Raw genomic sequence first — 12,707 nt, 5'->3', positions numbered from 1 at the left:
CCCCAAACTCAGGGCTGGGAGCATCCAGCCCCTCGGAGGGGTCAACCCGGGGCCCCCCTCCCTCCTTCGCAGGGGGTACGCGGCCCACCCCCCTTTCGTGCGAACGCTGCCCCTCATCCGGCTGGGTCTCTACCAAGTTGACCCGGTGTGGGGTTGGTCTGCTCAGTTTGTCCCGGAGCTTGGGGCACTGGCCCCGTACGTGGCCCGGTTGGCCACATTGATAGCAGCCCATGTCTCGTGGGTCCCCTCGAGTGGGACGGCTGGCCCTGACGCCAGATGCTTCCCTTTGGTGGGGGCCCTCCCTCGGCTCCTTCTGGGAGGTCCCATGGTGACTCTCTCTCTGCGTTGAGGCAGACCTGCTCCTTCGAGACGCCTCCCTGCCATCCCCCGCCCGACTGTCCATGTATTGGTCGGCCAGCCGGCCTGCATGCTGCGGGTTCTCCGGCTTCCGGTCCATCAGCCACTGCTTCAGGTCAGATGGGCACTGCTCATACAGGTGCTCCAGTACGACTAGGTCAAGCAGGTCCTCTCTAGTTTGGGCCCCAGCCGTCCACTTGCGGGCGTACCCCTGCGCCCGGTTGACCAGTTGCAGGTATGTGCCCTCCCGGGTCTTACGTTGACCCCGGAACCTCTTCCGGTACATCTCCGGGGTCAGCCCAAACTCGCGGAGCAGGGCCTCTTTGAACAGGTTGTAGTCCCGCGCCTCCTCCCCTCTCATTCGGCTGTACACCTCCACGGCGGTGGAGTCCAGTAAGGGGGTGAGGCACCGGATCCTGTCTGCAGGGTCCACCTGGTGCAGCTCGCAGGCATTCTCAAAGGCCGTCAGGAAGGTGTCTATGTCCTCCCCCTCCTTACGCGGGGCCAGGAAGCTCTTACCGAAGCTCTTTGTAGGCTTGGGCCCCCCCTCACTCACCGCAGCCGGGGCCTCCCTGTTGTTCAGCTGGGCCATGGCCAGCTCATGACTGCGCTGCTTCTCCCTGTCATCGTATTCCCGTTGCTTCTCCTTCTCCCTCTCATCGTATTCCCGTTGCTTCTGCCGGTCCTCCATCTCCATCTCCTTCAGTTTGATCTCTCTCTCCAAGTCCAGCCGCCTGCGCTCCACGGAGGCCGAGCGTCGCCGGGACGATCCCCTGCTGGCCGGGGGGGTCACGGTGCCCTCCGTAGCTGGGCTCCTCCTCCCCCTCCCCCTAGGCCTAGGGGTGGGGGGTCTCGGGACGCCCTCAGTGGCCGGCTGACCACTCCCAGCGGGGACAGACACTGGTGCCTGCGCTGCATCTGCCCGGCTGCTTCCCTCAGAGACAGGGACCGGTTCATTCCTGCGATCTCTCTCCTCCAGCCGGGCAATCAGCTGGGCCTTGGTGAGCTTCCCACAGTGCAGCCCCCTCTGCTTGCACAGCTCCACCAGCTCACACTTGCGCTTCTGGGAATACATCTTCCTGCTGGCCACTCGCAGGCTGGGGTGCTCGCCGCTCCCCACGGGTTCCAGGGGGACCCCTAGTGTGCCAGTCCTTGAGCTCACCACCTCTCTGCCAGGGTCGAGCTGCAGACTCCTCCGCCCCTGGGATCGCTCGCTGTGATCCCCCGGGGGACCCTGTTACTGCAAAGTCCTGCTCTCTGGCCACACTCGCCCAGGGGTGACTCGCCCCTTCGTTTTACTGCTCCCCAGTCACTTACTGCAGGAAGCGCCGTCCACGGGGTGCCGCCGATCCCACCGCTGCCACCAGTTGTCACGGAGTGTGGGGGAGTCAGGTCCTGCACCCCCGGACTCCCTGCAGATTCATCAGGACTCTCAGCCAACCAGTAAAGCAGAAGGTTTATTTAGACGACAGGAACACAGTCCAACACAGGTCTTGCAGGCACAGATAACCGGATCCCCCGGATAGGTCCATCGTGGGGGGCCCCACAGCCCCCCTTGGGGATCAGAGCTCGGTCTCCCTGCCTCCCCTCTGTTCTCCAGCCAGCACTCATCTGCCCATTCCCTCCGGCCCCTCCTCTTTCCTCAGCTCCTTTCCTTTGTCTCCCCTGGCCAGAGGTGTCATCTCCCCTCCCCCAGGCCAAGCTCAGCTCACAGTTGAATTCCTGCATCTTCACCTAAACCTCTGGCTCTCCCCTCCCCCGCACAGACAGTCTGTGCTTCCTATTCCATTACAAAATTCTCTGGGGACAGGGACTAAATTTCATTTGCAAATGTAACACCATTAAATTGGGCTTGAATAGGGACTCCTCCTCATCTGTTATTGGGAGCGGACTACATCCACCCTGATCGAATTGGCCCAGTCAACACTGGTTCTCCACTTGTGAGGTAACTCCCTTCTCGTCATGTATCAGTCCATCATGCCTGTAACTTTCACTCCATGCATCTGAAGAAGTGGGTTTTTTTCCCACAGAAGCTTATGCCCAAATAAATCTGTTAGTCTTTAAGGTGCCACTGTACTACTTGTTGTTTTTGTGTCTTACTATGTGTTTATACAACGCCAGTGCAATGGGAGCCTTGATCTTGGTTGGGTAGCTGGGCATTTCTGTAATGCAAATAATGGACGAAGGAGAGAATAAAATAAGGGCAATGCATCCAAGATTTTTACACTGGGAAAAACTCTCATCCCCAAGTTTGTCTGTGTGAATGTGACACATTTTAATACCCGAAATACTTTGCTTAACCAGGAAATGGACTGTGTGTGTGTTCGCTCTGAACTGTCTAGACTGTTTTTTCCCCCCCTATATTTGTAATGGTATCGGTGACCTTAGCCTGAATAGGGCCTCACATTCCATCCAGTCTTCCCCTTGGGGCAAAGTAGTTTCTGGTTACTTTGCTAATCTAGCAAATTGAAATTCCCTTGTCTCCTCCAGTGCTAGGTGTGAGGGGTTTGTCTGTTTATACAACACCACCGCCCTGTCTTGTGAGAAGAGCTCTGCTTCTTTCATTGTCTGGTAAGACTTGACTTCATCGGACCCGTAGAACATTCTTTCTTAAGCCCTGCCTATGCAACGAAACTTTCTGGAAGAGCTATTGTGGAATGTGTGCCTTTTTTTTTTTTTTGTGCCAGAATAAAGTATTCCCACTTTAGTCCTATTCCAGAACAGTTTATTCTGCAGCAGCTCTGCTGGTTGACTACTCCATATAGACCAGGCTTTGAGCAGCTGCTGCCTTGATTTGCAGTATCTCCTCTGTAAGGTGCTATTCCTGGAGATACCAGTGTACTGCATGGTGGGCAGCTGGTGTTTGGCAGAGGGCTTGAGTGGCAGAAGTGAACTGAAGGCGGAAGCGTTTTTTAAAAAAAATAAATAAACAAAAACAGCTTCCGCTATTATAGCTGCACTTCAGCACTCTCCACCTCGAATGCATCATGATTTGTGTGTGTGCGCGTCAGTAACAGCCGCATGTTTGTAAAGAATTGTCAGGCTTCTTCAGCGCTGTATCAAATTCTGAACACTGGTCTCCAGAGCGTCCCTCCTGTCAGTGCTCTTGACAGCTGATGAAGTCTGAGAGACTGTTAGAGATGTCAGCTGGGATTTTCTAGAGGGCCTTAAACCCTGGTTTACACACCAGTTTTTTGTAGTGGTAGAACTCTTCCCATTAAGGGTGTATTCTCCTCCTTCCCCCCCCGCCCGATAATAATTCTACCAGTACAACCCCTAGCGTGAATGCAGTTTTACCAATATAGCTTATTCCCATATGAGAAAGGGAATAAACTAGACTAGTTTACCAGCACTCTGATAGCAGTATAACTGCATCTCTGCTAGGGGCTCATATGCTGCTGCAGTTAGTAATGCATACACCTTTTGTGTGCTGACAAGGCCTTAGGGCAGTGATTTTCAAACTTTTTTTTGGGCGACCGAGTTGAAGAATTTGTTGATGCCTGCGACCCAATGGAGCGGGGGATGGGGGTGGGAGGAGCTCAGGGCCGGGGCAGAGGGTGGGGTGAGGGCTGCAGGTTGGGGCTGGGAATGAGGGGTTCAAAGTGTGGGAGGGGGCTCTGGGCTGGGGCAGGGGGTTGGGGTGTGGGAGGGGGTCAGGGCTGGGGCAGGGGATTGGGGTGCGGGTTTACCTCAGGCAGCTCCGAGTCAGTGACACAGCAAGGGTGCTAAGGCACCGTGGACAGCTGCAGGTCCAGCTCCTAGGCGGAGGTTCACAAATGGCGCTGTACTGCTCTCGCTGCAGGCACCGTTCCCACCCCCCCAGCTCCCATTGGCCGTGTGGAGCCAGTGTTCGGGGCGGGGGCAACGTGCGGAGCCCCGTGGCACCCCCCTCCCTCCTGCCAGGATCCGGACCTGCCGCTGGCCACTTCCAGGGCGCAGCACGGTGTCGGAACAGACAAGGACTAACCTGTGTTAGCCGGGCAGCACTGCCAACGGGACTTTTAACGGCCCGGTCGGCAGTGCTGACCAGAGCCGCCGTGACCCAGTGCCTTCCATTCCACAACCCAGTACTGGGTCGCAGCCCACAGTTTGAAAACCACTGCTTTGGGGAGTTGGCCTGTTTAAATTCATTGGGACTTAGGATACCTACCTTGGTACCCCTTGTGGGGTCCTACTTGGAAATGATTGATGGTGGGGAGAATCCTTGGCTTATTGTAAATCTGTGTACCCAGATCATGATATGTTGTGGGACTGTTGGAAAAGGTCTCTGGAGCGTGTTGCTTTAGCGTCCCTCCAATGACCCATCCCCTCGCAGTGGCATCTGAGGCAAACCACATTTGTAAACAGCCAATGACAAATGAGGTATAGAAATAGATGATCTAATAATGATTGACTTATAATTTTTACTAATAGGAGTTTAAATCATCTCTAGTGGAGTTAAGGGTGCTGGGAAATGTCACCAGCTAATGGAAGGTGCTGCAGGCTTGTTTTTGTTTTGTTTTAAGGTCAAAAGGAACAATTGTGTTGGTCTAGTCTGGCCACCTGTGTAACACAGGGCCCTAGGACTTCTCGTAAATTAATTCCTGCTTCAGGTTCAGTAGCTGTGCTTGAACCAAAGCATATCGCTCAGAAAAACCATCAATTCTTGATTTTTGAAATTTATTGTGATGGAGAATCCACCACAGCCCTTGGTAATTTGTTCCAAAGATTGATTATCGTCACTGTGAAAAATCTGCCCATTATCTGTCCAGAAGGGATATCTGGTTGGGTTGCCATCCTCGATTCCATAGAAGCTGCTCCATCTCCATGGCAGCTCGGTGGGAGAATTTTCTCTTCTGGTGACTCCTGGACATGCTTGCTTACCTGGATGTAGGAGTTCAAATGCCTAGAGCCCTGCAGATCTGCAGAGATCTTCTTTATATGCGCAGACCATGTTTGCAGGTATATATGTTGTCTCTGCGCAGGACTCTACAAATACCCAAAGCTCCCAAAAGCATGATGGTACCATTCACTCACATGGCTGATTAGTTGGCGAAGATGGGTTGGTGATTTGTTGTGCAGCATTTCTATTGTTTAATGCTCCCAGTAGATCTAGATTGGGGCCTTGTGCTAGGTGCTGCACAAACCCAGATGAAGGCATGGTGCCTGCTCCAAGGAGCACATTCTAAGGTTTGTATTCATGTTACCATAGCTCTTGTTGGCTGTTCTTTATTTGAACATAGCAGTAATGGCTCTGAATTTGAAAGGGATTGACTTTACTCAGGTCTCCCAGTGAGGGATAGGTTAGGCGTCAGCAGCCCAAGGGGCAGAGAGGGATGAGAAGCCGGGCCCTGAGGGAAAGGCGAGGTGAATCATCCCTGCCTCTCCCATCGCTCCCACCCCCAAGGTAACCTAGCAAACTGTCTAGCTTTTGAAAAAATGCTGCCTGCAGCAGGTGTCAGTGTTGGGGAGTGGTTTGTGACCAAGCACGGCTCCTTTTACAACCTGTCTGGACATTCTTCCTTGAAAAATTCAGTCCTCAGCCTGTCAGATGGAGACAGCTATCAGTATGCACAGAGCTGAACACGGAAGCAAGAATTTATCTAACTTTTTGAGCTAATGGAAGGACAAACTTCATGCTGGAGCTATGACATAGGTCACTTCCTTGAAAGTTAATGGTTTGCTATAGGACGTGCCTTTTGCATGCATGCTATATGTTTTAAAATAAAAAATCAGGATGGATAAAAAAATCAGTTATTTAAAAAAAAAACTTTTTAAAATTTAAAGACACTTTCTTCTTTTTAAAAGTAAACCTATTTAAAATTGAAATTGGCAAGCTGTGTTCAAGCCTTAAATGTACTGCAATCTATTAATTAATTGAAATTAAATTCAAGCAGTATGTGTTTGGTGCTGAAGTTTTGAAGTTTCACTGACCTGGTGGCAGTTTGAGTGCTAAACCAACTGTAGGCAGCAGTGGCCTCTTCTGCAGGTACAGAGAGAGTATTTTCTTCCCTTCAGTTTATTCAGCTAGTTCAGTTCAACGACTAGTTTATTTTTGGTTGAGAAACCAACTGGGAGTTGAAAAAGCAGGGAAATTTGTTTTCCCTCTTCCAATCTATGAATAGAAACAAGGTGTGAAAGGATGAGATCTACTAGTTCTAAGATCTTAAAAGACATGGTGATCGGAAACAATTCAGTTAACTAACTACAGATAGTACTTATTTTGTTTAATAAATCAGTTTGTTTTAAATGCAAAACATATTTTGATCAAAAGTTTTCTTGCCTATCCAGCACATTTAAAGTGGTCTTATTTAATTAATAAAAACAAGTTTAGACTTCAGTTAAAAATGCTCCAAAACAAAACTTTAATTTCCATCTAAATGCAGTTAGACACTAATCATCTGGTAAATAAGAAATGCACCATTCACAGTTTTCTAATGCTATAAAAATGTAAAAACTTCAAAATTTAAATTAAAGGTATGTTAGGCTACACAGGTGCTTAATAAATGTGTATAGACTGTGTTGTTTTTCTGGCTAGCAGAAAGTACCAAATATAGTGTGAAGGCTATATTTAGTTGCAAATCAATACAGTGTAATGGTTACCAACCAATGAGAATCAGTTTGTCTTTAGGAAAGTTATTTAAAAAGTAAAAATGCGAAACACGATTAAAATGGGTTTAAATCAAGGTTTCCTGGTTGCTGATTTTTGAATCATGATTGGAATCTGTGATTTAAATCAGCCCAACCTGATATACATGTACGTGTGTGTGTGTGTGTGTGTGTGTGTATATGTACATAGTTTTTGTTTTAAACAAGGGTCAGCATAAAGTGATCTTTCCAGGAGCAGCATGCTGAGGCATTACCAGTGATTGCTTCCTCAAAGCTCATGCGAGCTCAGTGTTACCAAATTAGTTGCACCATGGCTTATAAAACAAACCAGTCACTGGAGGCTGGTGCAATTGGAGACCCAGTTTGGGCTGTGGATAGCTGCATGGGGGTGGATGTTGCGGCTGTGGAAGTGGTTACCTATGGCTCCTGAGGGTCAAGGGGGTGATTCATCATTTTGCAGTATGACAGTAATGTCTTTGTTCACTTACCCATCTTCCCAACTTGGGAGATTGTGCGCTGCAATGTTGCTTGTGTGCCATGGGGTATAAAGGTAGTAAAATAGGACTGCTGTTAAAGAGGATGTCTCTGCATTTAAGCCACAAACGGATGATGTTTGAAGCAGGGAATGATCGTATTTAGAAGTGCAGGGAGGAGGATGATGATAAAAAAAAATCTTGCAAGAATCAGTCTTTGGGTGCTGTTTGGAATTGCTTGCTTTATGGCCTTTTTGTACAGCCTGAAGATGGGTGTTAGAGTGGGGCGGGGGGGGGGGGGTGAGGAGTGAAATATTAAAATGACATCTCTGTGCAGTCGGAGCCGAAACCAACCTGACTGACACATCTCTGTTGCAGTGATGTTCTAGCCCTGCCCATATTCAAACAGGAAGAATCAAGTTTGCCTCCTGACAACGAAAACAAGATCCTGCCTTTTCAATACGTTCTGTGTGCAGCCACATCCCCTGCAGTGAAACTCCATGACGAAACACTCACCTATCTCAATCAAGGTGAGGCTTTTCTGTGCTGCTGGAGGGCAGCTACATGGGTCACATATATTTATTTATTAAGGGTCTGACTTTCTTAACATACTCCTAAGAACGTTCACCCTTCAAACCTTCAAATGTAAATCATCTTTGTACTAAAACCCAAGCTGCTTCGAGGCACCCAGCCCTTTTCACCTCATTTCTCTCTACCCCAGCAGGTGTGGGATTAGCTGGTTTCCCCAAGGTTCCACCACAACCAAAAGTCCGAAGGAAAATTGAGCTATCTAAACCCCACAGCCTGATTGGCAGAGAACCTACCGCTAACCTTTGCAGTTCTTAAACCAAGGCTAGCATAGGACTGGTTAGTGTCTATAGCAACAGGTACACTACATCTTACAGACATTATAGACAATCTTGGTAGCCTAAAGCAGATTGTGCTACAAATGCATCTCCTGATCCTACTTCCTGCCTCAGGAGCATACCCCTTTCTCCTTACTGGGGCTTTGCTCACCTGGCTGCTAGTACATGTTCTTGTGACTGGCCGTAAGAGGAAGTAAGTTAGAGCAAGCATATTATTGGGCATACACTAGGAAATTCTTCAGCGTGTGTATTCTCTTGGAGGAGTGGGTGAGGTTCTGTGGCCTGTGATGCGCAGGAGGTCAGACCAGGTGATCATGATGGTCCCTTCTGACCTTACAGTCTGACTCTATAAATTCCAGTCACCTCCATAGGTGGGATTTTGGAAAGATCAGGATAGCTGCCGGTAACCCCGTTAAGCCAACATGTAATGGGTTTCTTCTCATATTCTTAGTTTGCAAGTAGATGAGCTTTGTTAGTGTGGGTAATTCCTAGAAAGCTCCATCTTGGTTCACGAGGAAGGACAGGAGCTAACATCCCAACAGGTCCCCCTCCCTTGGCCAGTGTTCATCCACTCCCTGATCAGCATATCACTTACACTTCTCGCCGCTTCTGTCGCTCTTGTATTAGATGGCAAATTAAATGCCGAAGAAGAGCAAAAACCCATGTGCAGCTAACAGTCGTTAGGCCTCTTCCCTAGGTCAGTCGTATGAGATCCGGATGCTGGATAACAGGAAAATCGGGGAGCTGCCTGAGATAAATGGGAAACTAGTAAAGGTAAGTGAGCGAGAAAGCGAATGTCCTTTTTATACAGACTTCCTCACACAGGGCGCCCTGCCAGCGCAGCAGAACACCAGGCAGTCTGCACGGAATGGTCCTCTGGGCATAGGGATTGATAGGTGCTTTCAGGCACTCAATGCCACCAACCTGCGCAAGGTGCTCCCCAGCAGGTGTGGGCTTAGCTGGTCTCTCCAGGGCTCCACCAGAACCAAAGGCCCTATGGAAAATCGAGCCAGCTAGACTCCATCGCCCCTTTGGTAGAGAATCTGCTGTTAGTGCTTGAGGATCTCAGGCCCAGGCTAAGAAACAACAGTCTAGTGCCAAAAAAAGAAAATGTGGCGGTTACACACACCTCCTGAGGGGTATAGAGGTGAAGGAGAACTTTTCCCCACAGCTAATGCTTCACCTCATTCCATCTTTGAACAGATCTTTGGGCCATTCCACACAAGCACCCTGATAGGGAAGAGCTGGGATAAGAGGAAATGCGGACTTGGTGGCTTGTCACTCATGTCACAGGGCCTAGTTTAACTCTTTGTGTTGCCCCTTCAGCTTCTGTGTATGGCTCTAGGTCTCCCATATCGTCCCTCCTGCTCTTTCACTGAGCTGGTGACACAGGGAAACCCCCGCTGCCTGAGGGATATTGAGCTGCTTAGTGGTTGCAGGACCGGACACAGGGTGCTTTGAGCAGGGGGTTGGACTAGATGACCTCCTGAGGTCCCTTCCAACCCTGATATTCTATGATTGTTCCCTCTAGAGTATATTTCGAGTGGTGTTTCATGACCGGCGGCTACAATATACGGAGCATCAGCAGCTTGAGGGCTGGAGGTGGAACAGGCCTGGGGACAGGATATTGGATATAGGTGAGTGTCTGCAGTAGCCTGGATAGGGCATGGAGAACAGATTTGCATGTAGTTTGTCTTAACTGATGCAATTCCCACTGATCCAAACAGCTTCTGTGCTCTAAATAACCCAAGAATTATTTTTATAGGCAAGAAGAGGGAATAATAGTGCTTTGCTGCTCATAAAATAGAGGGTAAATTACTGTGTTTAGTATTGACTCATGACTTTAGCTGGCAGTTCTGTTTTGAATATGACCTCCCCGCCCTTAGCCCTTCAGGGAAAAAAGCGACCGACTCATCACTGTAGGTATTAAAGGGTGTAAAAACATTCAGTATCCCTTGTTCCATGTACCCTGCACAGCAGAAGCCTTCACATTACTGTAAGACACGTCTTCACCTAGCTGTGGCCTCCATATTGCTCTCTGTCTCCCTTGCCACCACTACCTGGCAGTCTAGGAGGCTGGAAGTGAGGAAGCTTCCACAGCATCTGCCTGAACTATATGGGGCTCTAGCCAAGCTCCTCGGTCCCTTGATTTCTTGCACACTGAACTTCCTCAAGAAATTCACTCCGCTCTGGTTGCTGCAGGGCAAGTGAAATAGAGACGATGCCTCTGTCACTGTACCTGTGCTCGTATATCCAGAGGGTCAGGGATGCTTTATAAAATATATTGAGATATAGCTATATCTCATAGAACTGGAAGGGACCCTGAAGGGTCATCAAATCCAGCCCCCTGCCTTCACTAGCAGGGCCAAGTACTGATTTCTGCGCCAAATTTCTAAGCGTCCCGCTCAACGATTGAGCTCACAACCCTGGGTTTAGCAGGCCAATGTTCAAACCACTGAGCTATCCCTCCCCCACTTTCTGCCTTGTGCTTGCCCTCCAAGTTTGTCTTCTGCTTCCACAGATATCCCGATGTCTGTGGGTATAATTGACCCCAGGGCAAATCCAACGCAACTAAATACAGTGGAGTTTCTCTGGGATCCTTCAAAGAGGACTTCAGTGTTCATCCAGGTAAGACAGGAGTTGTGGGGAACATCCGGCTCCCGCTGCTCCTTTGCAGCAACCCAGGGAAGGGGAGAAGCTGGCCTGGGAAAAGGGGCTCTTTCCTGGGTCAATACTCAGAAACAGCAGCCAGCTGGGTTTTACAGGGGCTGGGGAAGGATCTGCACAAGAGCTCCCCCTAGAGCAATGCCTGAGGGTGGCATTGTCTTGTTACTGTATGAAATAGGAAGTGCCTCTGACTAGCTATAAAAGAGTGAAATTCCCTGTGCATTTGGCCCAGCTTGTCAAGGGTATTTAGGCACCTAGTGGGATTTTTGAAAGCACATAAGCTAGCTCGTTGCCTAATTCCTATTGAAATTGATAGGACTCGAGTGCCTAACTTGCTTAGCCACTTTGAAAATCGCACTGGGTGCCTAAATATCTTGGAAAATCTGGTCCTTTGGGCCTAGAAGGAATAAACTGGAAAAAGCATGGGTGGGGTTTGCAAACTGCTTTTAGTTGTAATGATCTTGGGGCATCATTCGTAACAATAGTAGGTTGGAAATCTTGTGGGCGGAAAGTGAATCCCCCCCCCCCCCCACACACACACACACACTTCTGCTGGTGTCTCTTTAACTCCTTAATGTTCATGCTATCCGATGCATTTCCATCTCAGCCCTGCCGTGCATGCATCTCACTGGGATGCTGCCCAGGAACATGCGTCCAGCTGAGTGTGAGACTTCAGGGGGAATATTTTTCCTTGAATGTTTACCAGGCATGTTCTTGTTCCGCAAAACTAGAGCTCTACTAATGATGACCCTCCTTGGGTGACTCTTCTCAGGTTCACTGTATCAGCACGGAGTTCACCATGAGGAAACATGGCGGCGAAAAGGGAGTGCCCTTCCGAGTCCAGATCGACACCTTCAAAGAGAATGAGAATGGGGAGTACACTGAGCACTTGCATTCTGCCAGCTGCCAGATTAAAGTCTTCAAGGTACCATGTGCGCTGTGGGCACATCCTGCTAAAGAACTAGAACCAGACACAAACGTCCCCCATGTGACACAATCAAGGAGCAGACCCCAACTGACTCTGCTGCTGCCTCAATGAACTGCAGGGACAGGGCTGTGCCTTTATACGCCACAGAAGGAGCTCCTTGCCTGTCATGACTGGCACCCTATAAATACCTTTATATAGGCAGCAAAACTCATAGGCTGGGAGTAACGTAATGTCATCCAAGTGGACTTTGCCTGTGCTCTCCTAGGGCTCCATATCTTGGCCTTGGGCAGTTTTCTCTGTTTAACATCTAGTTATTGTGGGATAGGTGCTTTTATTTTTTTTTAAGTCATAAATCTAGTCCCCCCCAGCCCCTGGGTTAGCACAGGCATGAGTGAAATGTGTACATGTAATACGAGTTAAGGATTGGATCAGAGGTTTAATGTCAACATAAGCCCTGGGTGTGACGATCTGATCTGTCCTTAGCTTTTGTGGGTAATGGTAAGAGGAGTAGGTAAAACATCAACGCCTAGGGATAGCCCTAGAGGAAAGGCTGCTTGCCAGCAGAACTACTTGGGTCTGGAATAAATGGCCTATGGCACCCCCAGGATGTTTGGGACAAGTGACACCGTCTTAGAGAATCTTCACTCCCCCATAATAATGCAGAACCCCGGACAACTTCCTTGGCTTCTCTCCAGCTCCAAAGGGGAGCCCCGCACAGAGAACTGTCAGAATAGCTTGGTCTAGTGACTAGGGTGCTGCACCAAGATATGAGAACAGAGGTTCTGGGCCCAACCCTGCCACTAACTTTCTGTGTGCCTTTGAGTAAGT

At 49.3% G+C, this 12,707-nt stretch overlaps 1 protein-coding gene across 2 annotated transcripts in view; it reads left to right on the top strand.

The window, feature by feature from the left end:
• The window catches only part of TFCP2 (transcription factor CP2), a 49,870-nt gene that overhangs the window by 20,675 nt on the left and 16,488 nt on the right, over positions 1-12,707 (top strand). For both annotated transcript variants that reach the window (XM_044994958.1, XM_044994957.1), the window contains exons 2-6: positions 7,797-7,948; positions 8,982-9,058; positions 9,816-9,921; positions 10,806-10,912; positions 11,724-11,876. In XM_044994958.1, coding sequence (XP_044850893.1) covers positions 7,797-7,948; positions 8,982-9,058; positions 9,816-9,921; positions 10,806-10,912; positions 11,724-11,876 — 595 coding nt within the window. The remainder of the gene's footprint in view (positions 1-7,796; positions 7,949-8,981; positions 9,059-9,815; positions 9,922-10,805; positions 10,913-11,723; positions 11,877-12,707) is intronic.

The sequence above is a fragment of the Mauremys mutica genome, chromosome 20 (assembly GCF_020497125.1).
Source record: "Mauremys mutica isolate MM-2020 ecotype Southern chromosome 20, ASM2049712v1, whole genome shotgun sequence".
Taxonomy (NCBI): domain Eukaryota; kingdom Metazoa; phylum Chordata; order Testudines; family Geoemydidae; genus Mauremys; species Mauremys mutica.
The sequence above is the reverse complement of the archived record's forward strand: the minus strand, read 5'-3'. Positions and strand labels throughout refer to the sequence as shown.